A 26,783-nucleotide genomic window follows, 5' to 3' on the forward strand; every position below is an offset into this window, starting at 1 on the left:
CACGTGACAGGGGTGGGGTCCCAGACAATTTATTTAAAGAAAAAATGGCTAAAAACTCCCCTGACCTGGGAGAAGAAACACACGACGGGCCCAGAAGCCTGCAGAGTTCCAGGTAAGATGAGCCCAGAGAGACGGACAACTGGACACATTGTAATTAAAGGGTCAAAGTGAAAGACACAAAGAGAACTTCAAAAGTAGCAAGAGAGAACCGACTTGTTATGAACAAGGGAAACCCACATGACTGCCAGCAGACTTGTCAGCACCAAGTTCACAGCCAGAAGGAAGCGCATGCTATACTCAAAGCTCTGGGTCGCGGGGACCACCTGCCACCCACCCAATAACACTCTACCCAGCACACTGTCCTTCGGAATTGAAGGAGAGAGGGAGAGTTTTCCAGACAAGCAAAACCTAAGGAGTTCATCACCACTAAGCCGGGCTTATAAGGAATGTCGCAGGGGGCCTATTAAGCTGAAAAGAAAGGGCACTGATTAGTAGCAAGAAAACCTAAAAAAGTGAAAATCTCACCAGAAAGGTAAACACACAGTAAATTTAGGCAGCAGGTTGGCAAAACCCAGCTATCCTGTGTCTGGGTATTTACCTGACCAGATCCAGGACACCGATTCGAAAAGATGCAGGCACCCTTGTGTCTGCCGCAGCCGAGGTGCGGAGGGAGCCGCAGCGTCCACGACAGCGAGCTGGACAAGGAAGGCGCGGCGCACACGCACAGTGCGCTCTTACTCAGCGACACAAGAAGAATGAATCTCACCCCACCCCCTCGACAGCATGGGGGCCTACAGTGCTCAGTGAGACGCGTCACTCAGACAACTACCGCTCCACTCCACTCACGGGTGGAGGAACAAACGAGGGGAACGCAGACTCGCAGACACAGGGTAAACTGAGGGCTGCGGATGAGAGCCGGGAGGGGCTGAGTGGGAGGGGAGGGTGCTGGGCGTGTGAACAGTCCCAGGGACGGGCGTGCCGCACAGGGGACACGCTCAGCAGCATCGTGATAAGCACACGCGGTACCAGCAGGCACCGGGCCTTCGCAGGGCTAACCTCCTACGTTATAGAAAGGTCTCACCACGACGCTGTACACCTGAAACTGAGGTAACGCTGGACGTCAACGGTAACTGAAAACCTTTAAGTAAATAAACAAGCTAAAAAAACACACAGGAAACAAAAGTTAACACAGGAGACAGGAGAACAGCACTCTCAAGTTTTAGGTGAAGTTTTAAAATTACCTTTTCTCCCTCTGGCTGGTGTAGCTCAGTGGATTGAGTGCCAGCCTGCGAACCAAAGGGTCGCAAGTTCGATTCCCAGTCAGGGCACATGCCTGGGTTGTGGGCCGGGTCCCCAGTAGGGGGCGCACAAAAGGCAACCACACATTGATGTTCCTCTCCCTCTTTTCTCCTCCCTTCCAATGTCTCTAAGAATAAATAATTTTTTAAAATAAATACAATTAAATTAGCTTTTCTCCTAAGCATCGTGAACACCACGGAAAAAATGGCTAAAATGGAGCCCCACATGAACAGGCCACAGCTAACACAGACCCCCGACCTGCCCTGCACCCCACACCGCAGGGGGCGTTCCCTGTCCTCAGTGCTCTCCGAAGACAGCACGGCCCGCTGAGTAGCCTGAAGACAGATGCCGCCGTGCAGGAGATAAATTAAACCTTCTAAACACACGCCCACACGGAATGCAGGGGAGGCCACGTTTATTTATGGCTAATCTTCAAATACAGCTACCATGATTCTCCAGGTTAATTCAGTGGCGACCTCGATGCTGACCCATCCTGGGGTTCACAAGGTCAAGGCTAAGCTTCCAGTTAAGGTGATACGGTTATCGAGTAGTATCCATGAAGTTGCTGAAGAGCCTAAAAGCAGCCTGACCTCTTAAAGGCAACGTAAGTGTCACAGACTGCAGCCTCAGTGACCTAGGTGTGCAGGGGACTGCCAGGGTCAGCAGGGGGATGCAGGGCGGAGGGTGGGGAGCAGCCCGCCTGGGGAATCCTGCGCCCAAGGGGTGCACAGCCAGGCCGTGGCGGGTGGGAGGGCGGCAGGCGGCGCAGCAGCGGGGGTGCGGGCCCCTCAGTCGTCTTCTCCCCCACAGAGCAGCAGCAGGGCCTTCTTATAGTCGCCGGATGTGTCCCCCTGAAACCCAGAAGCTCTGTCACCTCCGCGGCTCCCAGACACCTCGGGGAGTGAGAACTGGGACCGGCTGGCAAGAAGGCCTGCCCACGCGGCTTCTCTCCCAAGCGGGCAACCTCTCTGCCACTGCCACTCCAGAGACATCAGGCGGCAGTTTCCTGCCGACCTAACTGCCCGGGTCTGCCCTTCGGGGGCCCAGCTCCGCCCAAGACTGAGAAATGCACCCCCCCCCCCATCACAGGGAACAGGGAAGCTTCCACAGCTGCGCTCACACCCAGCTTTCTGGATGAGGGCCAGCGTGTCACCCAGCACGTGTCTGGCCAAGGGGGGCGGTGGGGGCACCACCTGCCTACAGGGCTTTGCCACCAAGACCTGGGGGGGCTGCACACAGGTGAGAGTGCCAGACTGAGGCTCACACTGGTGTGTGCAGGTGGGCTCGAGGGCCCTTGGGCCCCACCACACCACAGGCAGGAAGTCAAAAGCTGGCCCAGCTGCGGTGCCACGGAGCCCACGTTCCTCTTCATCAGGAAGGAGCGGGGGCCGGGAGCGCGGGTGAGGGAAGGCAGAAGGGAGAGAGGAGAAAGTCTGAAGGCCGTAAGCACAAGTAACTGTCGACCACGGCCCCTGCTGTCAGGAGGGCAGAGCTGCGGTGACCCCGCAGCCCTTCACTTGCTCTGCGCCAACCTGGTTGGCTCTTCCCCGAACTGTGCGCCAGAGACGGTAACGGACCAGAAGGGGAAGGAAGGCCTACGGGACAGGCAGGGAAAGGCCGTCCTCGCGGGAAGGGGTGGGTGCGCTGCTGCGGCTGCTGTCACCATGGCGCATCGGGCTGCAGCCCCGCCCCCTGCAGCTTCAAAGGGAGCCTCAGACCTGCCTGCCGCCCCGTCCAGACAGAAGGTGGGGAAAGGCCTCCTCACCTTAATCATGGAGTACAGGGAGGTGGCGAAGTTCCTCCGGAACTCCTTCCTGATGTTGAACAGGTCGGTCTCGCTCCTGGACACGATCACGCGGATGAGGGTGTGGTCGTCCGTCCCTGCGCCCTTGGAAAAGGACCAGAGACGGCACGTCGCTTAAAGGCCACGGGGCACCACGGGCCCGATTGGGGTGAACCAGTGAAGAAAGTAAAACCGCTCAGTCGGAGGGAGCTTCCTGTTTCAAGGGGGAAACACAGTCCCCAAGGCCATCACCTAACACCCAATCCCGGGGCAGGGGGACGACAACCAGAGAGAGGGGCCCGGTAGCGCACACTTGCCTTCATGGCGTAGTAGAGGGTCTCCGCGAGGTAGGCCGGCACGCTGCGGATGCACTTCACTGTGGGGAGAGGGGACAGCGCGTCAGGGCCAAGGCCACGGAACGGCTCAGGCCACTGAAGACCCAAGGTGCTCCGCCGCGGTGCCCCCACCTGCGAGTGTGCAGGACCGGCGCGGGAGGGAACGGCGGCCCCCCCGCCCCCCCTGGCCGGGCTGGGCCGCCCTCCGCATCCTCAGGCACAGCAGCGGGCCGTAGGGTGTGGGGGCACCGGCGGAGCCACTGGGTCCTCCAGCACCTGCCGGCTCTAGCGGCTGTGGCAGCTCCGGGTGCTCTGTCACTACCTCCTGCATCCCCGAGAAAGTTACAAGTCTCATCCCAATCCAGCCCACAAGTGCCACCAGTCTCCTGCTCTGCCGAGCCTTCCCAGACCCTGGATGTCCGCCTGTGACTGAGACCTAGTGTCCTGTCCGTGTCCTGTGACAGCCGAGATGCGGGCAGAGCAGCACGCAGTGCGCCCGGCAGTGGGAAGCTGGTGACAGGCACGAAGTCCCCCGAGCCTGCACCCGTCTGCTGTGCGGGCTGCTCAGTCCTCCATCTGCCGAGCTCCAGAAACTCTCACGTGGAAATTCCTCACCGTGCAAAAGTAACAGTCCTCCAAGGGGGATGGGGGTAAATCCCCTTTCCGACGCTTAGAGAAACAGCCACCAGCGACCACCAGCGTGTTCTGATCACTGAGCTACGTCCGCGAGCTACAGACTCAGAGAGAGGCCGCCGTCGGTGCTGCTCCCGGCGCCGGCGGCCCGTGCCCCCCACGCCCAGGGCACAGAGGGCACTCGAAACCATGAGCTCAGAGCAAGCAGCGGAGCCTTCACTCCAACCTCAGGGGAACCAGCACCGTAGGGCACTCGCCGGCAAGACTGCCCCTGGACTGGGAGACTACGTGACTCTACAATCGCTGCTCACCCTCGGGCCTCCAAGTTTTCCAGATTGTTCAGAACACTCAGCTAAAGTGAACTCCCAAAGTATTCAATCTGAAACGCCCAGCATCACCTCTCTCAACACACCCAAGGGGACACAGGTTTCTCCAGCTGCCGCAAAGCAGCCAGGACGGTACCGAGAGGGACCCGACCCTCACGGGACTCAGAGCAACAGCGACAGGCTTCTGGGAGAAAGCCCCCCGGCCCCGCTCACGGCGGAGCAGAGCCCTCTCAGTGCAGCTTCAGAACCGTTCGGAAACAGCCCTCCCCGCACGCCCACAGGACTGGATGAGCTGACCAGGTAACCACGCGTTCCCCACGTCGGGACAGACACCGCACTGGAAACGGAGGAGTCTGCTCACCATTCTGTTCATGAAGAAACAGCTGGCTGTCTCCGACACAGCGTAAATTGAGTAAAATACTTTGTGTAGCTCTTAACACCATAAACACCATATCCACGGCACAGGTACCTACCGACAGCAAGGAGCAGCTGCTCCAAGTGACCAGAGGTCTCCCGGTCGATGGTCTCCTCGATCTGGAACCCTGATATGGTCATGTACTTGTCAAACACTGCAGAACAGAATGGCGGTTTCATCACGGAAGGGTCACCGATCCCAGAGGACACACTGACTCCAACCGGGTGTGGTCCCACCAAACGCAAATCTCTGATTCTGTCCAGAGCCTCGCTGCGCCAGGCCCTAAACAACTGATTACAGATATTTTATTCACTGATTTCTCAGCCTCACCTTACTAGTTATAACCAATGAGACCTAGGGATAACTCTCCTGGAAAGGATTCTGAGAAATCTTTCTCTCTTTACTAGAAGTCATAGATATGACTCATTCACTTCTTTCTTCTTGCTGAGAAAATGGTTGCTATGCTTGGAGCTACGGCAGCCACCTTGTGAAAATGAGGCACCGAAACACTACAAGGAATCTACTACAGGTGGCCCAGTTGTTGTTTTTTTAAGATTGTATTTACGTATTTTCAGGGAAAGGGGGAGGGAGGGAGAGAAACATCGATGTGTATCAGTTGCCCCTTGCATGTCCCCAACGGGGGACCTGGCCCACAACCCACGCATGTGCCCTGACGGGATCAAACCAGCAAACTTCCAGTTCACAGGTCAGTACTCAATCCACTGGGCTACGCCAGCCAGGCAGAAAGCCCAGGTTTTAAAGCCACCGTTTTGGATGGTGCTGTGTGATAATGTGCAATACTGTAAGGACTGATCTTAATTAAAGCACATTTTTCCTAAGGAAAAAAGCTCTATGCGTGCACCGGTCAGGTGGCAGTCTTGTCACGTTTGCAACAAGGGGCTTTAAAACCTAGGGTTTCCTGTCACTTGCCACACTGTGTTAATTCCTGCCTGATATGACACACACAGATGACTATCCAAAGACGAGGTTTTGGTTAGCACCACCTAGACAGAAACGCTTCTAGGGAACCCAGCCCCGTGGCTTTTTACTGGGAGTGACAGTCTAGGGCCTCTCCCTCCCCCGGACAGCACTGGGTAGACAAGGATCTCCAGTTCTGAAAAAGCTGCAGCAGCGGCGAGGGGAACGGTGAGGTTTCTCAAGGCCACCGAAAAGGAGAGACACCGAGCCCAGCCCACCGTCAGTACCTGCTCCGCACTCACCCCTCCGCAGATGAGACACGCTCCGCGTTCCGAAGATGGTGATGAACTTCTCCTCGTCCGTCCCCCACTTAAGCTCTCCAGCCTGGAACAGTGCCTGGGGAGATTCCGACCTCGGCTAGCACCCCGCTCCCTGCCCTGGTCCCCAGGCTCTGCATCTCACGTGGCTTCTACCTGTTAATCCGCCTGCCCACCACCTGACACCTTCTGGCTCTACCAACTCCTACTCAGAGACCCGGGAGCTGTGTCTGGGGCTCCTTTGGAGCCCGCACAGGAGGCCGGCGGGTCAAGGCTTAACACGGAGAAGGCAAGGGTCCCCAGAGCATCTGCCGTGGCTTCTGGTCTCTCGGGAGCGAGGGCAGGGCTGCAGGAAGCGGTAGGCGCCCACCAGGGACAGGGAAGGGACTGACCAGGAGCCAAGCTGTGGGCCCTGTTGGCTGGGCCTGCGCCGCAGCTGTTCCTGCCACCTGACCCGCCTGACGGAAAGGGACTTCCTGTTCCCTCCCTGCACCTGGAAGGTAACCGGAGCACAGACCGGCCCCACGTTCCTGAAGGATCGCGGTCCGTGTGCAAAGGCTGTGGGTGGAGGACCACGCCCGGCACCTAGCAGGCACTTCACACGCACTTGTTGAACAGTTTGCGTTCCGAGTTTTCTTTTTTACGTCAGAAAAACGTGTGCTTCCCAGTATCCACATAATTACTGAAAACGCAGAGTTACACACAAACATCGTCATTAAGTCACAGTCCATGTCCTGAGATGTGGGTAACTTGTTAAAACCCAGACAGGGTTGTATCCTAGACAGCCCCCACGGGACGCCGCGGGGAGGGGGGCAGGTCCGTGCAGCACGCACGGACGTTACAAAGCACAGCAGGTCGTCTACTGCCCGTTCAACCCCCAGGGGGTGACCCCCAGGGGCTCCTGGCTGGGTTTCGGCAGGGAAACTCGTCGAGAGCTTTTAAGAGAGCCTTTTGCTGTCCGCACTGCTCTCCATTCAGAAGTCTCACACCCCCATTGGTGAGACCACGGTGACAGTGGGGACCGGGCACACTGCAGCGCAGTTTCACCAGGGAGTCACCAGAGATCAGCCGACCGAACAACAAGCCCAGTTAGAGCGCCATCTAAGGAGGCGGAGGTGCTTCTGGATCCTACAGCTATCTGCTGTCTGCTGTAGAATAAAGCACCACCCACCCCTAAAATACTTTCGCCTCTACCCTCTGCCGCTCCCAGACCTGCTGCCTGCTCCTCGGGATCAGCCACACCTGTGGGCTGTTGGTTGGTGGTTGTTTGGCGAGTGCTCATTAGCCCGGAAAAGCGGCAGACCGAGGCGGAACTCGCTATTTATATGTGATTCATTTTAACTCATTTCGGCTTTGGGATAAAGCATTTTGTTGGCCACATCAAAATGAGAGAAATGTACCGTATTTTGTTGTGTGTAATGCACACTTTTTCACCCAAAGTTCTGAGGGAAAAATAAGGACGTGCATTATACTTGGGCATAATGATCGCATGCCATGGCTGTAAAAATGGACATAACAATCCTATGTGTGATGCGCACAAAAACACGGGTGCACATTATTCACAGCAAAACACGGTGCTCCCCCGGGGGCCCTCTGCCCGGCAGGCGGTCTGAGATGCCGTCACAACACGGCCGGAAGGTGCTTCGTGAGCACGGATTTGCTCCTCATTTGTCGGCCACAGCGCGGCCACCAGCCGTCCGGTCTCACTCACCTGAGCATCTTGCTCCACCTGCGCCTCATCAATGACAGTGTCGGGGTCTCTGTTAGCCTGGAAGACAGAATCGTCCTGTCACTAAACTACAGGAGCATCACCATGCAAACGCGACAAGACTGCCACCCGACCACTGCATAGAGCTTTTTTCCTTAGGAAAAATGTGCTTCAATTAGGATCAGTCCTTACAATATTGCACATTTTCACACAGCACCGTCCAAAGCCAACCCGCCCCGCTGCAACTTAAAGTCTGCACATAAAGAGGGCAGTGATATCCCAAAACACTATGAGCCAGCTATTAAGAGTTCCGGCCAGATCTTCTGAAACACAAGCCAACACAGACACCAAACAGTCAGAACAATTAAGTGCCAGAAGTGATTAAAGTAATTTTCGGTGAGCGCACTGAGGCCACTCCAGCTTCAGACTGTTACATTTTTAATCAAAACGCTAACAGCGCCCCCGTACCTGAAGCAGCACCACCAGCATCCTCTGGTAGTACCCCGAGGTGTCCCCCACCACGTCGTCCTCCAGGTTGGAGCCGTACTCTGCAACAGAGTGACAGCGTGTTTGCTCACAGCTCCCTTCCCCCCACGAAAGCCCCCCCCCAGGCCCATCAGTCAAAGGGCAGAGACGGAGGGGGAGTCTCGGGTGGGCAACGCCTGCTCTCCGCGCTGTGCTCTACCGACTGGGAAAGCAAATGCCTAAGTGGGTGGGCTGGACGAAAACAAGGTCCAGTTTCCCCGAAGCACTCAGTTCAAGCCTAAACCATGACTCAGCCTCTTAGAAACGTTCTCGGCCGCCGTGCTTACGAAGCTGAAGACACAGGAGGCCTAGAAAGCCTCCGCGGTCCCATCGATCCCGACGCTGAACTTGGCCCTGCTTTCTTTCAATGGCTTACATTAGTCTTAGCGGTCTTACGTCCTCTGATACCGCGATTCTCCACCGCTTCCAGCTACTTCTGTTAGTAATGGAAATTACTAAAATTCTGCAGCACACCGAAAAATACGTATTTTGCCAGCATGACAAAAAACATACGTGCAGTTCTGATTCATTCACGCCAGACGGCCATTGTTGTGTTGGCTGTTGTCATTTTTTTACTGGACGGCTAAGGGAAGAGGTCATGCCCCTGAGTGGCTCATCGGCTGCAGCGTGTTTTAAACATTCTTGCTGGTTGAAAGCTGCCCTCTAACAGTCTGAGTTTTCTTTCTGTGGGCACGGCCTTCCCTTCCACTTTTATAAGAAGGCACCTTTCCTCTGCAGCAAACACAGTTAACTCCGAGAGCGCAGTGCCACTTTGAAGTGTGCCCCTTCCCACCGAGATTTCCAGCTACAGAATAAGAGGCCGTGGGAGCGGCCAGCCCTTCCCGCCGGCTCCTGGACGGCCACCACTGAAGAGGGCCCTCCCCACACCAAGGCGCTGACACGCCTTGTCGCGCTGCACAGCACTCAGAGTTTAAAAGCCAGAAACTTCTATTGGAAAAGGCCCCAGAGAGCAACGCGATTCAGTCAGTCAGCTGCCAGTGCAGGGCCCCCGCTGCCTCGGAACCCACCACGCCTTCCAGTCAAGTCCGACTGCTCCCCAGCCACCTGCAACCTCCTGCTGCAGGTGGCCTGGCTGGGCTGCCTCAGTTTACCCCCTCCCCCAGGGACAGAACGGCCAGGTTCTGGTCCCTGGATAAGCTTTCTGCAGGCCAGTCTCCACGACACTGCAGACGGTGGGGGGCGGAAAACGCCCTGCTTCCTCACCTACCAAACCTGCCCCATGTGGAAGCCCTGCTCAGCCGCTGCCGCGCCCTGCAGCCCCTCTGGGCACCCGGGACTGGGCGGGTTCTTGCACTAAGTGTTTTTGGTGTCTGACTCTGGTATGAGTGTCACTACCCTGGTGCCATTTGCCAGGCCGTGCCAGCCCTGAACAGACCCGCAAACGCCCGAGGACAGGAACTGCGTGGTGTGAGTCCTCCCTGTGGTTCGTGACAGCCACGCGACGGAGCGGGGGCGGGGGGTACCCCAGCAGGCACTGTGCCCTCAGGACACCCGCCCATCACTGGTGGCACAGAGGCTCAGTCCTCAGCCTCAGAAAGGGTGTCCGACCATGACACCAAACACAGCTCCCAGGCGGGGCCCGGTCCAGTCTCAAAGAGAGACCAGGCTGGAGGAGAGAGCGGGGCACCGGCCCGCTCCTCCCGTCCTGCACCCCTCCCCCGGCCCCCGCGCCCACGCCTGCCGGCCTAGGAACCTCGGGCCTGCCCTCGCTCCGGTGGCCGCGAGGGAAACAGCTGGAACCGGTACCTTCTTCATAAGCCTTCTTTATGGCCGTCAGCTCCTCAGGGGTCCTGGAGGCGATGATCTCCGTCAGCACTTTCTCGTTCGTCCCAGCGCCCTGTGGGGAGACGCAGTTTTCACAGGGAAAAACGTGTCAGTGAGGTTACAAAGAAAGTGGTTTTCCTAGAACACACGTCGGCCAAGTGCAGAGTTACATAAAGACGGCCCAACGTGACATCCACTTCCACGCACAGTGAGTTCCACCGGGGACAGAAATAAGAAACAGCCAATTAATCCTCTTCATCCCTTTCTGTCTAATGAGAAACAACGTTTCTATAAGTGTGCACGTACAGACATACGGCTTATACAAATTGTGGTTTTATCCGTTTAATTCTAAATAAAAGTAAAACATTTCGATGAAGCAGACATAATAAAGACGCTGAACTAGTAAAAATGTAACCTTTGCATGGATTCACACAGAGGGGCCCCAACCCATAAACAACTCGGGTCTCAGAACCGGAGCCCCGCCCTGCACTAGGTCCTCGGGGGAGAGAGAGAGGCCCTGCGGCAGCGGTCGTGATTGCAGACTGAACTGGGACTTGCTTTCCGGGTTTCTGAAAACTAACTTTCCCTTTTCCTGACTGCGAAAGTCATGCCAACACTGATACATCAGGAGACACAACCAACGGTACAGCCAGACTCAGTTTTAAAAGACAGGATGCTTAAGCATTATTCCCTTCATCTGTCTATTTCTCGAGCCAAAATCAAGCACTGGAAAGACCGAGATGTCTGCTCTGGCAGAAGCCCCGCCGCTGCTGACATTTCAGAAGCCCTCCACAAAGATGCCCTTTCCCGATGACCTCGGACTGGGTTTGTCCCAACATCGCCACCACAGGAAGGGAGGACCGTGAGCACAGAGCGGCTCTGAACTCAGCGACCCTCCTTCCTCCCTCCGGAGAAGGCTCCCTGAGCCGCCAGCTGTCTTTGCTGCTCAATCTGTTTCCTTCCTCCTTCAAACTCAAAACCTTGAATGAGTGAGCGGGTTCCTGTTCCCTAAATCCAAAGAAATGTCGCAGGGCGCAGGTGTTGCTACAGTGTTGCTACAGTGTTCCTCCCACCCGTCAAGGGAAACACAGGGTTTACCTGCTACAGTGAACTCGTAACAACTTCACCTGCTACTTCTAGGAAAGCCTTCCCCCCTTCCCTACCCGACAGTTCTCTGCAGCTTTATTTTTTAACTAAGATGATTAATGATGTGATTGTTACCCAATCAGCCGAGTTTCTATTTTAGAAGATAAAATACCTAATCCATAACATTTTAAAGACAGGCATGAAAATAAAATACAAAAGGCTACAAAAGTTATTAAAAATGTAAAGAGCCCCAATTATTGAGTTAACTACACAGTCAGGGGTAAATGACACACTTGTGCTTTCCTCTCTTTTTTCTTCTCACTGACTCCTCAGTTCTGTTCTCCAAGAAACCCTGGCAGGAATAACTCCAATACTTCTGACATGAAAAGCGGGTCACGTGATCACCGACCCAGAACGGAACCACATTGCTCGGGAGCCGCGACCCCAGTACCTTAAGCGCGTGCTTCAGCTCGTAGGCGTCGTACAGCCAGGAGGGCTTCATCAGCGCCACGATCAGCTTCTCGAACTTCCCGGTCAGCTCCGACTTCAGGTCGTCCAGAAGGTCCTAACTCACAGGAAACACCCAGGAGTCAGCCAGGCAGAACCTTCCAGAGGTTCTCCCCACGCGGGAACGGGAGCCGCCACTCTGAGGAATTAATTCTGCACCAGGCCCCCGCCGAGGACGGGGAGGCCCCGCAGCTCCAGACCCGGCCCCACACCCACCGACCCCGCAAGACAAAGCAAAGTCACGTGCATATTGAAGGTCACGATTACCAAGGGATGTTTTTCTTACTTCAAGAGTTAAAAAAATGGATGAATACTTTAAAAGTGTGCTCAAAAGTATCTATTTTTTAAAAAATACTGTCCTGAGAAGCATGAGAATCCCCCCCAAAATCACACATGCATTTCCACACAGGGCAGAGTCTGGCCTCTCCTGCCCCAACAGTGCTGGCCGGAGGCCAAGGGCCGGGGGAGCTGGCCTCCGGTCATCAAACAGGAGTGTTTCCCACCCCCGCCACATGGACTTTTTTTTTTGCTTTGCCTTTGTTTCTCCATGAAACAAGAAATGAAAATTTTCTGAATACTGAAAGGACATCTAAGTTTTTCATGCAGGCCCTCATTCATTGAGTAACAAATGTAATGTTTACTTCGAATTCTAAACCAGGTAAGAGCATTTAAATGCATGAATTAAAAACTCATTAATTCAAGTTTCACTCCCAAAAGCCACCAAGGCTGTGTCTCCACACAACAAAACACAGTGTGACCGAGGCCGGCAGCCCGGAACACACACCGGAACAGCCCCGGAGGGAGGCACAGAGGAGGCGCTGTCCCTCCGACCATCACCCAGGGAAAAGCAGCTGTGTGCCCACAGTGGGCAGTTGAGCAACTGGAAAAACAAAAGAAGGAGCAGGACGGCCGGATCGTTCCACACGTGATGTTTGCCACAACACGTCTCAGGCTCTTGCAGAAACCCACCGCTGTACCCCAGGGGCGGCCAGCCTCACCCTGCCAAACAGCGTCTTGAAGGCGGCCGTGATTTCCTGGCGCTGCGCGTTGCTGCGGGAGGTCAGCAGGGTCAGGATGGTCTCCTCGTCGGTGCCTGCGAGGGAGGGTCCCCCATCACCGCTGGGCACCCACCCGCCCCTCTCTCCACAGTCTCTGCAGCCCGCCCCGTCCGTTCCTCACCCCAGAAAGCAGGCTGTGCTGCGTAGCTGATTAAACTAGAAAACTCACAGCACCGTTTACATCCAGTGGCATCTGCCCATACGCCCCACCCCTGTCCCTGCCGCACAGTGACACAGGGGGAAGGCACACCCGACTTTTAAAAACCGAGTGCACCAACTTCTCCTTGGAGCGCAACAAAGAGCTGCTCAGACCACAGCTCTCCACGGCCCCGAGGTGTTGGGGACTGAGAGACAATGGCGATGCCGACCCTGCTTTCAAGTTACAGTTTAGGGAAACAAATACGGAAGCACACGGCCAACCGGGAGCGAAGGCAGGACGTGCCAGGGCCTGGGGCAGTCTGGGGTTCAGTGGGGGTCAAAGGGGCTCCCCTGAGCCACAGGAGGTGGAAGGGTCTGGGGAAAGCTTCATGGAGAAGGTGGCACCCGACTTGAAGGACGGACGGTCGTCACAGACAGTGACGAGAGGAAGAAGGGCAGGCTTTTATTAGCAGGAAGGAGAACAGGGACCCCGCGAAGGGCAGTGGCTCAGAGACCACAGTGTGGGGGCACAGTGGCGGGCTGGGGTGCCTCGACCCCGCCGGCCTGCTCCGCAACGGGGAGTCCTGCTCACCAGTGGGGTGGACCGTCTGGGGAAGGGGGTCCCACCCATGGGCCCTGGTGCAGGGGCCTGGGAACGGGACCTGTGTGCAGACAGGTTCCTAAGGGTCTGGAAAGGGTGGTGGGGGCAGAGCAGATGGCTCCGGACGTGCGGGACCAGAGCAATGGGGCGGGCGTGGGTGCAGACGGGGAAGGGCTGCAGAGCGCCGGCCCCCAGGAGTGTCCACTCGTGGCCTCCGCCACGTGCCGCCCGGGGAGAGCGGACAGCTGCCAGCCCTGACACTGACTGCCACCGACGGCCAGTCCTGTCACTCTGTCATCTCGGTGAACCTTCCCTCTTTCTGCACAGCCCCAAACATTCTCCAATGAGTCCTCCTGCAAATCAACGACGTTGCGTTTGGGAAAACCAACGCCCCATTTTTCTAGAACCCCGAGGAGGCGGACTTTACCCAGGCCCTTCATGGCCTTCCGGAGAGCCTCGGCGTCGGCCCGCTCATCGAATCCAGGGAAGTCAGTCACGGTGCCTTTGAGAACCTGCGGCAGGAGACAGCGGTGTCAATCACAGCAAGGCTGACACGGCAAAGCTCGTACCGGAGACAGCGGGCCACCGCCCCCCTCTTGTCCAGCCTCGGCTCCACTGACCAGCCCGTCTGCTCTGTGCAGCCGTATCTGAAGTGGGCGGCCGACCGTGCGTATCAGCAGCACCAACCCAGGGACCCTGCAGGACCCTGCAGGACCCACTGGGCCTCGGTGGCAGCGGCTCCCAGGGCCTCTTCCCGCCGTCCTCGCCCTGGGGCAAAGCCCCCAGCACCTCCTGACACCCTCCCAGGAGGCCCCCCACCCCTCTGGTCCAGGAGCAGGCGGCCGTGACCTGGCCCAGGCGCCACACGCCCAGCACACTCATGTCACACAACAGCCTCCAGCCCTGTTTCTGCTCACGTCGCAGGGACTTTAAGACGACCCAACGAAGCCGGGAGGCGCGTGCAAACGCACACGGCAGCACAGCACAGTCTCTGGGCTCAGAGCCCTGCTGCGGTCCTGCCAGGAGGTCCTTCGAAGGCGCCCTGCTGCCCCCCGACGTGACACGTTTTTTACCGCACTCACAACGGATCACCACCACGTCTGCGTGCCTGTCATGTCACTGGACGGTCAGCAGAAGGACGCTTTCCTGACACCGAGTCGCACATTCACCTTCCGGTAAAGACTCCCAGTGTTTGTATTTACCATCAAACGCTCTCAAAGTCCCTCCACACTGCCGTCCCGCTTCCCTCCGAGGGGAGGGCCCAGACTACCTGCCAGGTGCGCGGTCACACGTGTGTTGTTGCGACCGGAGGCACCGCCACTACCAGGGGAAAGTTCCCTTCGACCTCAGCCTCCACCCCAGCACCTGCCACGACACCCCACCACCACCCAAGTGAGAAGAGAGACGGAGAGCGAGCCTCGGGGAAGGACTGCAGGGACCCAGCGCCGCAGCCCAGCCCCGCGGGCGGCCTCTCCCTCCCGCGGAGTGGCCGCCTGCACCGCACACGGGCACACGGACACGGCAGACAGACTCTGTCCTTGACCGAACTTGAGGCGGCCCTTCTGAGGGCCCCTAGGACGAGGTCCGGTCCCGCCCAGCGGCAGCAGGAGCCCTGCCCCCGCCCCCCACCGTGTGGCGGAGCCTGTCTGCAGGCCGCCGTCTGCTGGGACCCTCTTCGGCCCATTCGGCAGGAGCCTCCCCAACCCTCGATGTCCCCCCGCCCTGTGCCCTGCGCCCCGGCTGCCCCCCGCCCACTGCCTCTTCACTGCATCGGGGCTGGAACCCGATCTCTCTCCCGTGTTGCCATGGTCTTGAGTCAAGTCTCTCCCGCCACCTGCACAGATGCCGGACTCAGGTTTTCCTAGCAGTAGTCTCTCTCCTCCTGTTCCAGGACGGAAGATCCCTCCTCCTCCCTCTGACAACCAGTTGCCCAGAGGAAAGCCTCCATTTTGTCCTCCTGAGGCCAAGAGCCCAGCCCAGGACACAAGGGCTGTTTCCCGGTGACCGCCCGCCCCAGGGGGCACACAGTGGGAGGGGCTCCCGTGGGCTCTGTCCCTGAGCTGCAGGGGACTGCGGCCCCCTGGGGGCAGGACCGGGGGGGGGGGGGGGGGGGCGGGCTTCTGCCCCTTCTCTCATTAGGGAGGCTGTGAGTCAAAGGGCTTCGTCCTGCCATCCTACCGGCTGGGAAACGCGCCCACCACCAGGCCCACACCACGGCCACGCCGTCTACAAAGTCTACAAACGCACGCAGAGCAACGGGGTCCCACCCGCAGGCTCTACAGCTGGAGAAACTGGGCGGCTGCAGACTGGCGGCTGCAGACGGGCCCGCACAGTCGAGGGGAGCAGAGCCGTGGGAGGTGAACCGCTGGGGTTTGAGAAGGTGGCCCGTCAGAGCGGGCGGGGGCTGGGAAGGCTCTGCCTCTGTTCAGTGGGACCACGTCACACCTCTGTGAAGGCACCGCCGGTGTCACCATAAGGAGCCGTCAGCACAAGTCCTCTTAGGGGGCGAGGACTCGGGACTGGAGGATGATTTAGTTCATGGCTCTGCTCCTTCGTTCACTCGACCACCGTTTTTCAGTGCCTCCCACGTGCCAAGCACTGGACCAACCATGAGGGGAAGGCCGGGTCGGTAAAGCCAAGAGAACACAGTGTGTGAGCAAAGGGAGCGAGTGCAGAACGGCCCTACACTCTCCAGAGGGGAAGGGGGCGTGAGCACGAGGGGAAGGGCCGAAGTGGGAAGAGTGTGGAGAAATCGGACGAACTTCCCCACGGTGTCTGGGGAGTTGCCTGTGCCGTCGGCAGGCGGGGTGGGGAGAGGAGAGGTGCGGGGAGGCAGCTCCAGGCATAAAATCACGGGAGAATGAGATGGCCCGGTGACGGGCAAATATTCCACCAACCAGGGAGGGCTGGGTGGGGGCTGCAAAGCCAGGCTGGGAGGTGCCAGCCATCTGTCCTCAAGGGCCGCCCTCTTCAGGACATGCGACTGGGGAGTTCCGAGGGTGTGTCCCCTGGGCGGCAGTGGGGACAGGAAAATGGGCCATGCCAGGGACAGGAAGGCCGTGTGGGAACTGCCCACAGGAGGAGGCGGAAGGAGCCCCTGTGGTCGGGAGCAGCTGCAGTGGAAAGGAACGGCCCAGGCCTGGTCCTGGCCGGGAGGCAGCTCGGACCCTGGGTGATTCCCAACAGCCTTATGAGGTCCTGTGTGGGCGGGCACTGGAGCTGGGAGCGGAGCCTGTCACCAGGCAGAAACAGGAGAAGGTGGGCCAGGAACCAGAGCCAGAGGAGAAGGGCACCTGCAGTCGGAGTGGCGGTGAACACCTGCCAAGTGGGGCAATGAGAAGCACTCTCCCTCAGGCCGTCCCAGTGAAGCCCCTTGGCACAGGGGGACACTCCCTGGCCAGGACGGTCTGGCAGACCACCAAGTGACCAGACAAGTGAGGAGCTGAGCTGGGACAGGGGTCCTGACCTGGATGCCACCCGGCTTCCCAGAAACAAAAAGAAAACCCAAGCAGCTGAAGGATGGAAGCAGAGGAGAGAGCAGTTCCGGAAGGGGAGGAAGCCTGTCCAAACGCACAGGGGGTCAGGGGAGGGCACCTGTGTCGGGGGGCAGGGGGCGGTGACGGCCAGACTCAGGGACACTGAGCAGCGACCTGAGGCAGAGCAGCTCTGGGGGCCCCCGTGTTACAAAGCATGGCTTAATGGAAACGTTTTTAGAAACACACTTGAAAAACACTCGATCCAGTTTGTGGGCTGTGGAGAAGTCACAAAGGGAGAAGTTACGCGCAGGGGCAAGGTGGGCGACAGAGCAGACAACAGATTTATTTCCCCTGAACGAGAAGACAGGTGACCCCTGAGGTGAAGGAACCGGTGGACGGAAGGGCAGTGCCCCCGGAACCGCAGCCGCTAACTCTGAAGGAGACGGGCTGCCAGCTGCATTTCCGAGGCTTTCCAGCAACCGGGCCACATTTGCTACATTCCACAGGATCGGAGTCACCGCCCAAGCTGGCGAAGGCCCACAGTGGTTTTGGGGACAGACGTGACGCACAGGCATGAGTCAGAGGGCAGAGCCCTGGGGTGGATGTCCTGTCCAAACCCCGTCCCGCCCCCGCGAAACGGTCTGCGCTGTGCCAGCGTGACTCGCCCTGACTCAGACAGAGGGCTTCCCCTCCTTCCTGTGGTTCCCTGGCTGCCGTCGCTCAGTCCCCCATCCCCCGGGGACCTCCGGCTGCTGCAGGGGCTGACCCTCCTCTGCCCCTGAAGCCCTCCAGAGACCTCACGTGCAGGCTCAGACGGTGCCCGGCCAAACATGCAAGTCCCCTCTGACACCCACCTTCAAAATTATCCACACTCCCCACTCTGTGCTTCTCTTGCTCTAAATGAAAAAGTCCTCTACCTTCAAAGACCAGGTATGCCAAAACAAAATGGATAAACATAAACCAGAAGGCAAGGGAAGGGTTGCTTTTTTTACACACAGAAAGGCTGGATCCAAAAAACACTTCAAGACAGGTCTTAGGAGCACACATTAAAAAAAAAAAGCCAGCTGATGTGTTTGTGAAGCTTTGGAATAGTGCACAGGTTATGTGAACAAAATTTACTCAGAAATGGATCTGCGAAGCAAGAGCACTGTTACGCTCCCACGGTGCACACTCCCAAAGCACACCCAGAAGATGGGCGCCCACGCCCACCACTGACCCCCAGGGCTTCGCTGGAGGGAAGGGAGGGGAGGCTCCGGAAGCCAGTGAGCCCTCGGGGCAGCCTCGCCTCGCTGGGTCCAGTGCTTCCTGAGCTTCCAAATCGAGGACAGGAATCGGGACCTGAGGCCATGGGTGACCGATAATGCCACCTAAGACCCCGGGGGAGTGGGGGGCCTGGTCACTGCATGGAGACTGGACTCAGGGTGAGCGGCGTGAGGAGATGCAACCCACGCTCACTCCCCTCTGTGGGGTGACCCTCGCCTCGAACTCACTCACAGCCCTCACATCCACCCTGCTTGTCTACTTACCCTGGGCCGTGTAAATTCCCACAGCCCGGGGTTTCAAACCAACCAAAATATTCCTAACCCAACCTTGTACGGTTTAACTACACCCCGGGGAGGTGACTCTGATATTCATGAAGTTTCTAGTGAAAACTTATGTAGCCTGGTTTTGCCTTTATGACATTCCTGCTGTCCTGAATACATTAACTCTTTATAAATAGTCTTATACATGAAACTAAGTTCGGACAGTCTCAATATTTTAGAATTTCATTATGTTAAGGAGAAATAAAGTCACAAAAGCCTTAAACTGAAGGAAAATGTGTTAAATGGATCGTTCACCTACGAAATACGGCCAAATCTCCATTTTCCCAAACCAGGAATGCGGAATGCCCCGTTAGCACTTAAACACGACACGTGAGACGATCTGCGAAAACAAACGGCTCCCGCTAACCTGAGACGGGAAACCCGCACGAGCGAGCCAGGGGCCCCGAGTCTCGTACAGAGAGAAACACGGGCAAGGAAGATGCTCATGAGCATCGAGAGCGACTGCTGCGGAAGGCCGCATTTTAGCTGCTCCATAAACAAGAGACATTAATTTTTAATAACACGATTGAGTCTGCCAAAACGTGCACCTCTAAGACTCAGGCACCTGATGCCATGAGTCTGCAGATGGCCAGAGCAGGGGTCCCCAGTCCCCACACCTGTAGGTCAACCAGAGGTGACGCTGTAGAACCTAAGGCGGTTGAAACCTGACACCGAAGCTTCCCTCCAAGTACACAGGGGTCTGGAGGGAACTGCAGACAGGAAAAGTGCAATTCCAAAATGTGGGCTTTCTGCATGCTGTGTGCGTACAGACAATATAACCCGTCTTAATATTAAACATTTTAACAGTATGTTGTACTTGAATAGCTTCCAAGGATGACTCATAACAAAGTCAGTGCAAATTCAACGCTGCATCTTTAACAGTACTTGTAACTCTCATGGTAACTAAAAACCGTGGTTTTTATTAAAAACAGTCCTGGTGTGCACCCTAGCTGGTGTGGCTCAGTGGACTGAGTGGCGACCTGCGAAACAAAGGGTCACAGGTTCCATCCCCAGTCAGGGCACAAGCCTGAACTGTGGCCCAGGTTCCCAGTAGGGGGCGCTCAAGAGGCAACCACACATTGATGCTCCTCTCTTTTCTCCTCCCTTCCCCTATCTCTAAGAGTAAATAAATAAAGTCTTTAAAAAAAAGAAGGAAAACAGTCCTGGCGTGCTACTGTGATAGAAATCACACACGTAACTGTGTAACACAAGGCCCTGTTCTCTCCCATTGTGTGTATCTCAGGGCCTTCCCCCTATTTTCACTCTTCAAAGTCATTCCTGGCCACAACTAGAAAACTGTGCCCACTGATGCTTCCTGGGGCCAAGTGTCCACATAATTAAAAGGAACTGATTGAAAACTGTCAGGCATCACTGGGTAAACGTACAAGAGAGATTCAAGAAATGGCCAAATGAGCAAGGACAAAGAGAATTATTCTCTGAAGCTTGCTAAATCACCATTTACATCACCACAACCGTGTATCAAGATGGGAAAAATAATTCTGAGGAAAGTCAATTCCACCTGAACGTATCCTTTACACGGGGAAGAACTTAAACCCAAGTTTCCACTGAAAGTAACATGAGACCGGTTTATTGTCATATTTCTTAAGTGCACCAGAGGGATTAAGAAAGGAGTCCTGTACAAATTCAGTACAGCTGCCAGCCCATCTTAATCCTCCCGTTTTCTCTTGGAAAAGACCACGGAACCGCATTTGATTCAGGTAAGCCGATCTGCTTTAGAGAGAAGAGAAGAACTCTGAGGAAGGGCATTGTGTGCGCATAAAACACTTGTTTAAAAAAATGACCCGAACTCTGACAAGCCATTTAGATCGATAAGACCCATAAAGTAAGTTGGTGTTTTGGTGGGGTTTTTTTGGGGGGAGGGACTGTTGAGCAGTAGTATTTTTTATTCACAAAGACTGTACAACATGGTCAATGTTTAAAGGCTCTCAAATACGTCAAACGATATTTTCCTACATATTTGATAAATGTGCAGAACCGGGAGGAAAGCCAGGATGAGGCCCTCCAGTCCCAACACAGAACCGAGGCAAATTCAGTTCGGACCCCGACCCCCCAGTCCATTACTTAAGAAAAGCAGATCTTCTGTTTAATATTTTGCATGAAAGAAGAAGAAAAAAAAAACCCTCAGAGCCAACCTAAGGAACAGTTCCTTTTAGTAAAACTAGGTTGAGCAACCCGGAGAAGCGGCGCTGGAAGCCCAGCATGGAGAAAGCCAACGCCCACCCGCAGCCTCAAACACCGGGAACTTGGCGGAAACCAAGGAATCCAGGGGGAAAAATGCACTCGCGTCACATGACCGAGCCGTTCCTGCTCCGGTTCTAATTTTAGCGAGTCTTCGGATTTTGGGGAGGGCCCCTTCTCCAGGACCTGGAGGCAGAGCGCGAAAGCCCCGCCACGTCACTGGCAGGCGAGGAGCCGCCAGAGCAGGTCGGGGGCGCGCTGCAGGAGGGGGTCGGGGCTGGGAGAGGCGCTGCGAGCCGGGCGCACACTCCCGGGGGCGGATTCTCTTTACTCCTCAACTTTCGGGGCCGATTCTAGAAGTCCCCTGACGCGGTGACAAAGTTGGCAAACGGGCGCGCGGCCTTACCTGTGCCATGGCGACTGCTCAGGTCCGGGAGAGGGAGGCGGCCTGCAAGACAAGGGACAGCGCTGGAAACGGGACAGACCAGACGACCTCCCGGAGCCACTGGGACCCGCCCTCCCCGAGGCTGGGGACCGAAGGGACCGAGACCGCTTGGCCCGAGCCGCCGGCAGGGCGCTTTTCCAGGCCAGGGCGCACTCACCAGACAGAGAGACAGGGACTGAGAGCCTGCGGGAGCGGAGCGGAGTGCAGCGTGGAGCACTGCGCGCGGACGACGCAGGGATGCAGCGGGAGGGCTCCGACGGCTACTCCGGGCAACGGAAACACCCCCGGCTGCCTGCCCCGCCCCGTACCCCCCCCACCCCCGCCGGCTCCAGTGCGCCTGCGTGGGGCACCGCCCGTCCAGGCCGGGCAGGCGGGTGGGGCGGGGCTGTGGCTGCGGTGGGACCCGAGAGGGCGCCTCTCCTGAAGGGCGGCGGGACGGGCGTGGGGCGCTGCCCTGGACCGTCTGCCCGCTAGTACGCAGCGGCCTGTGGGTGTCTTTTTCCAGGAACAGGCAGTCACTATGCCAAGGCCATCTTCGACCTAGGGATAGAGAAGGCGTGAGGATTGGAGGGTATTTTCCAATTCGTTTTTAAGTTTTGGGTCGTTGTTTTTGTTTCTGAAAGTGTCAACAGCTGGGATGTCCCAGGTGGCCCTTGGCGCTGGATGGCTTAGGTGGGAAACTCCCAAACCTCTGCCTGGTGTTAGTTTCTGTCTTCAAAATCACCCTACAACTGTAATAGGACTCAAGTTTGATTGATGCCCTGCATGAATTCAACTTAAAATGCGAACATAGGAGAGAGGGAAGGACTGCGAGATATTGTGCTGGGCCAGGGCAAAAAGGCAAAGCTAGAAGGAAGGGCCCTTCGCAGATTTGGGGTGATGGGGAGGCGGGAGACAGCAGGGCGGCCCCCAGGCCGCTGGACAGAAGTCGGCTGCTCTAGATGCTGCAGGGAGGTGGGCTGGGCTCGGCAACTCCTGCGGAGGTTCGGGACAAGACAAAAGAAACCAGTCCACTGCGGGGAACACACAGGAGGTTTTGTCAAAAACGGAGCGCTGGTGTGGTTGTCTAGAACTTCTAGACATGTGAGCATAAGCTGGACCAGGCCCTGGCCAAGGCCCAGCAGGCCGGGAGCAAAACCGACCAGCGTGGGGGCCTGCCGTGTGCGTGCACCCTCTGGGTCCAGTCCAGGCTGCCTTTCCGCTCCCTCCGCTTCCTCTGGGCCCTTCCCACCCAGCCCAGCCCCTGCCTCTCTGTTCCGTGTGGGGAAGTCCCAGCGGCGACCCTGGGAGGCCACGGGCCTTCTATGAGCTCCCCTTCCAGGCCTGGCCCTTTAGATTTCAGTGGTCATAGTGCCCGTAGGGGCAGTGGGTCCCCACCCGTCTCAGAACCTCGTCCTGTGGCAGCAGTGCTGGCCTACAAGGGGGCAGCTGGCTCTCCCCTCCCTGGGACCCGTGCGCTCACCAGCAACTAAAAGCAGAGACCGCTCTGGTATTTAGCTGGAGATATCTCACTGTTTTCATCCAAAACAGTGTGTGCATCCAGTAAACCAGAAACACGTCCCAGCAGGAGCCTGGACTGTGGGTCTTGGGTTCGTAATGAGGTAGAAGATCCTCCTAGGAATCCTGCCGGCAGAGAGTGTTAAACTGGTGAAGCTCCTCGGAGCTGGGAGTTAAAGGAAGCCGCAGCAGTCCTCGGCCTGCCGGTAGGAGGACTGGAACCAGGCCTCGGGCGGACCACCACAGCCCCCGGAACCTAGCGCTCTGCCCAGCTCAAGTGGCCCTCCCTGAGTGTTTTGAGTGGGAGCACAGATGGATGACTGTCCCCACTGTGGTGTGTGGATGGGTATTTTTAACAGCGGTTATTGGTTGCTATTAACTGAATGACTGCTGATCTTCAGAAGGGAACAACGTGAAACCGGACTCCAGAAAGACTTGGCAGAGCGTTGGGCTGGGGGTGGGTGGGCGCTCAGGCGGGGGCTCTGGGTTCTGCAGGGCCCTTGTCTCTCGGGTGTGTCCAGTGTTGCCTTATGGTCTTACCAGTGCAGCCTTGGGCCGTGGCCTGGTTTTTTCCCGCTTTGGGGTGCTGGTGAGGAGGAGGAGAGAAGCTCCCTGTTTGACGCCTGGAAATAACAGGAAGACTGGTTTCAATTTCTCATCCCTCACCCTCCATGCAGCTGAGTCAGCCCCCTCCCACCCCACTCAGAAAGCAGACACGCCCCTGTGCCCCCCCCCAGGCTTCACAGCCGTTCTCAGGGCCCTCCCCCACCCCTGGGGTCCTCTGAGCCCTCTCCACCCGGAGAGCCCTTCAACAACTCTACTCTGTGTCCTGGGGACTGACACAGGGGACACAGAAGACGAAACAAAACCAGCCGCAGGACCTGCTCAGTCAGCCTGCCCATCTGCAGGCTCAGTGGGGTGACGGCAGGGTTCTGCCACCTTTATGTAAGGGGTTCCTCGCGGAGCCCGCGCCGTGTTCCATCTGCCACAGCGTCACCCAGCCCAGCCACCCCACATGACACGCCCTCATGCCCCTCTCCAGCTGAGACCTGCCTCCTGAGCTCTGAGCCCCTCCAGCTCCCCGCCCTCGGCTCACGTCTCAGCCAGGACCCCCTGCCGAGGACAAGGAACCAGCCTGCCCAAACCTCACCCGTCATTTGTCCCCGAGGCCTGCTGCAACACCTGCACGTCTGAGTGCAAAAAATAAATGCATAGACGCAGACCTCATGCATTTCACAGAAATTAACTCAGATCAGGTCACTGGCGGTGGAGCAGAATCCTATTCCTCAGTGTGGCAGCACACAGCGACCTTTTCTTCCCCGTCCCCGTCCCCCTGAAATCATCACAGGCAAAGAGGGGCTCCTGCAGAGCCCTGGCAGTGCGTCTGCGCCTTCAACCCCTCCCCCCCACACCGCACAGAAGGTGGTGGGCTCGGAGAACCCGCCCAGGCCTGCACCGGCTCCCTCTGCCCACTGGCCATCACAATGGCCTCCCGCTGGCCACTTCCTCTCCTCCCCAGAATGTGTCCTCACAGTCTGACTGTGGCCCCTTGTGCTTACAATCAGTAGAGGTTTATGGTCATCTCGGTCAGAAAATGACACTTAAAAGTAGCACGTAACACCAAAATCAAGTGATGTTTCCTGGCTGGAAGGACGGCTGCCCCTCTCCCAAGGGCAAGCGGGGGACCCAGAGCACCAACCAGAAGGGGCCTTCACACCCCACGAGTGAGGCAAAGTGTCTCCGTGTTTCCCCAAAACCGCCTTTGAGAAAGTGCGTCTCGCCCCCCGCGCCACAGTGAACCCACTGGTTCATAGCACAAGCAGGGCCCTCTCTCCAGCTGCACGAGGTCGGGAAATGACACATTCGATTGTCCTCGCTCCACACGCAGTGCGGCCAGGTGGCCTGGGGCTCAGTGACACAGGGCCCGGGAATCCCAGGAGACAGAGGAGGAGGGGCTGGGCACAGAAGGCTGAGGAAAGGGGGAAAACCTTGTCAGGTCCTCACACTTGTGAGCTGGGGCCACACTGGGACAGGCAGGCAGGGCACTGGCACACGCAGGGTCAGGGAGGGCTGGGTCCCCTGGACCAAGGGGACAGGGATTGGGCACTGATGCAGGCAGTCCCGGCGGGACTGAGGCGGGGAAGGCGGCTGAGGAAGGCAGACAGGCACACGGGCCCGAAGGCATCGTCATGCGGGAGAAAACAAACACGTAAAGAACTCCAGCTGCTACCAGTCACGTACAGACACTGAACTCCTGGCCGAGGCTCCAGGCCCTGCTGCTGCCCTTTCCCGGGGGTGAGGCCCAGACCTGCCTGAGAGGCGTGCAGGGCCTTTACTATGTCCTACACACACACACACACACACACACACACACACACGGCACTTTCTTAGGGAAGCACTGCCCCGCCGCCCGGCCCACCCGCAGGCCCCCACCTCCAGGCTGTCACTAGAATGTCGTCACCTCCCCAAGTCCTTCCGAGCTGACCCCCAGCCCCAGGCTGGGTGAGGGGCCCTCTTCGGGTCCCCAGAACCAAGCACCTTCCTCTCCATGAGCCTCGCCTGGCTGTCTTGTGACTGCCAGTAGATTCTCTTTTTAATATGAAATATCTTAAACTATAGAAAAGTGAAAAAAATATCTTGTTACCAATTAAGTCTTCTCACAATGAATCCCTCATTAAGGAAACAGATTGTAAAATAAAGAAATAAAATGTTGCAGACAGAATAGTATTGCCATTATTATGTCTTATGGATCTTAGTTATTTGTGTGTCTAATAAACACATATGAAGCATTGCTTGGTATGTTTCAAATGTCATATAATTAGTAATATACTACACATACATACATACACACGTATATGTACTTTAGCAATTCTTTCACCCTATGTCGTGTTTTGATATTGCATTAACGAAGAAATTAAGACCACAAAGAACAAATCATAAGAAAAACTAACCCATTTGACTCCATTAAAATAACAACTGGGAATGATAAAATGTTATACAAATGAAGTTAAAATACAAGCAGTTGACTGTAATTTCATGTTAATTCTTTCAAAGATATTCACACTCATAATCTTAAAAGACAAGCTTTTCTAACACATTTGCAATTGAAGAAGTCTCCTGTCTTACGTAGTCCCACTCCTAACTTCCATTTTCCAGAGTGGATATTCTCAACTTTTTAACTTTTTTCCCTGGGATTGGGCCCCAGGTGTTTAAGTGACATTCTTTTCCCTAAGGACAGCGTCTATTGCCACCATGCCCGGGAGACAGCCACCAATCACGGCAGCAGCTCGGGAGCCCTCTCTCTCTACAGCCCCCTCGCTCCTCTTCTCCGTTGGATCGGCAGTTCTGATCCCTCCCTGGGCGGTGCTCGGCATGGACGGTATCGTGACTGTGTACGTAACCACGCATGGAGGGGCCGTGCTAATTTAATGCCCTCTGACCTCACTTTCCTCTAGGACTTGGCCTCCCCGGTTGTCCCCGCTACCGCACTGCTCTCACAGACCGTGTGCCTGAGACGGCCAGCGAGCCAGGACAAGGAGGGACGCCGAGACGGACAGCTGAGCCCACTGGCCCCAGAAGTACAGCTGGATGCAGAAGGTCACCTGCCCGGAGCGAACATCCAGGCCTTGATGATGTGTCAGCCCCGGGCCCAGAAGAGCAGTGAAACCAGGTGGTGACGTCAGGACCAGCTGCACGATGACTATGGACCCAGGGCTGGCCAATCAGCGGAGACCACAACCTGGAAAGGGCACACCTGGAGCCCCGGTGCACATTCCGCCGTCACCTCCCCCAAGACCTCTGCCTGCGGCAGAGAGGAGAGAGAGCCTAAGGACAAAGGACCCAGGGGACACCCTCCCTTCAAAGAGCAGGCCAGCCATCCCCTTCTCCGAGTTCTGCCCTCTCTTCTCCCCCCACGGTCACACCTCTCCTACGTTCTCAGGGACCCCAAGGCTTGCAGCCAGGGGAGCAGTGGGCAGCAGCAGTTCAGTTCAGGACAACCCCACGTGCCTGTCCCCAGAGCCCCCTTCTCTCTGACGTCCTCGTGAGCTGGGGCAGCTGGGTCTGGCTCTCCTGCTGCTTCCTGTGTGCCGAGCACCCCCCCCCCCCGTCTTGCTGTTCCTGGCTTTGACAAACGTACCCTTAGTCACC

The 26,783-nt window shown here is 56.9% G+C and overlaps 1 protein-coding gene across 1 annotated transcript; it reads right to left on the bottom strand.

Annotated features, from left to right (window-relative positions):
• Positions 1-1,697: 1,697 nt before the first annotated feature.
• On the bottom strand, positions 1,698-21,435 carry ANXA5 (annexin A5). Its single transcript, XM_037129955.2, has 13 exons — positions 21,295-21,435; positions 21,099-21,140; positions 13,862-13,946; positions 12,636-12,730; positions 11,582-11,695; positions 10,027-10,117; positions 8,203-8,282; positions 7,738-7,794; positions 6,012-6,105; positions 4,850-4,945; positions 3,400-3,458; positions 3,065-3,187; positions 1,698-2,150 (listed from the first exon to the last, which is right to left on the bottom strand). Exons 2-13 carry the CDS (start codon positions 21,105-21,107, stop codon positions 2,088-2,090), a joined length of 966 nt encoding a protein of 321 aa, XP_036985850.2. The 5' UTR covers positions 21,108-21,140; positions 21,295-21,435; the 3' UTR covers positions 1,698-2,087.
• Between the last annotated feature and the right edge of the window lie 5,348 nt (positions 21,436-26,783).

Source organism: Artibeus jamaicensis, unplaced genomic scaffold (genome assembly GCF_021234435.1).
Source record: "Artibeus jamaicensis isolate MK-2021 breed Jamaican fruit bat unplaced genomic scaffold, CSHL_Jam_final scaffold_537, whole genome shotgun sequence".
Lineage (NCBI taxonomy): Eukaryota > Metazoa > Chordata > Mammalia > Chiroptera > Phyllostomidae > Artibeus > Artibeus jamaicensis.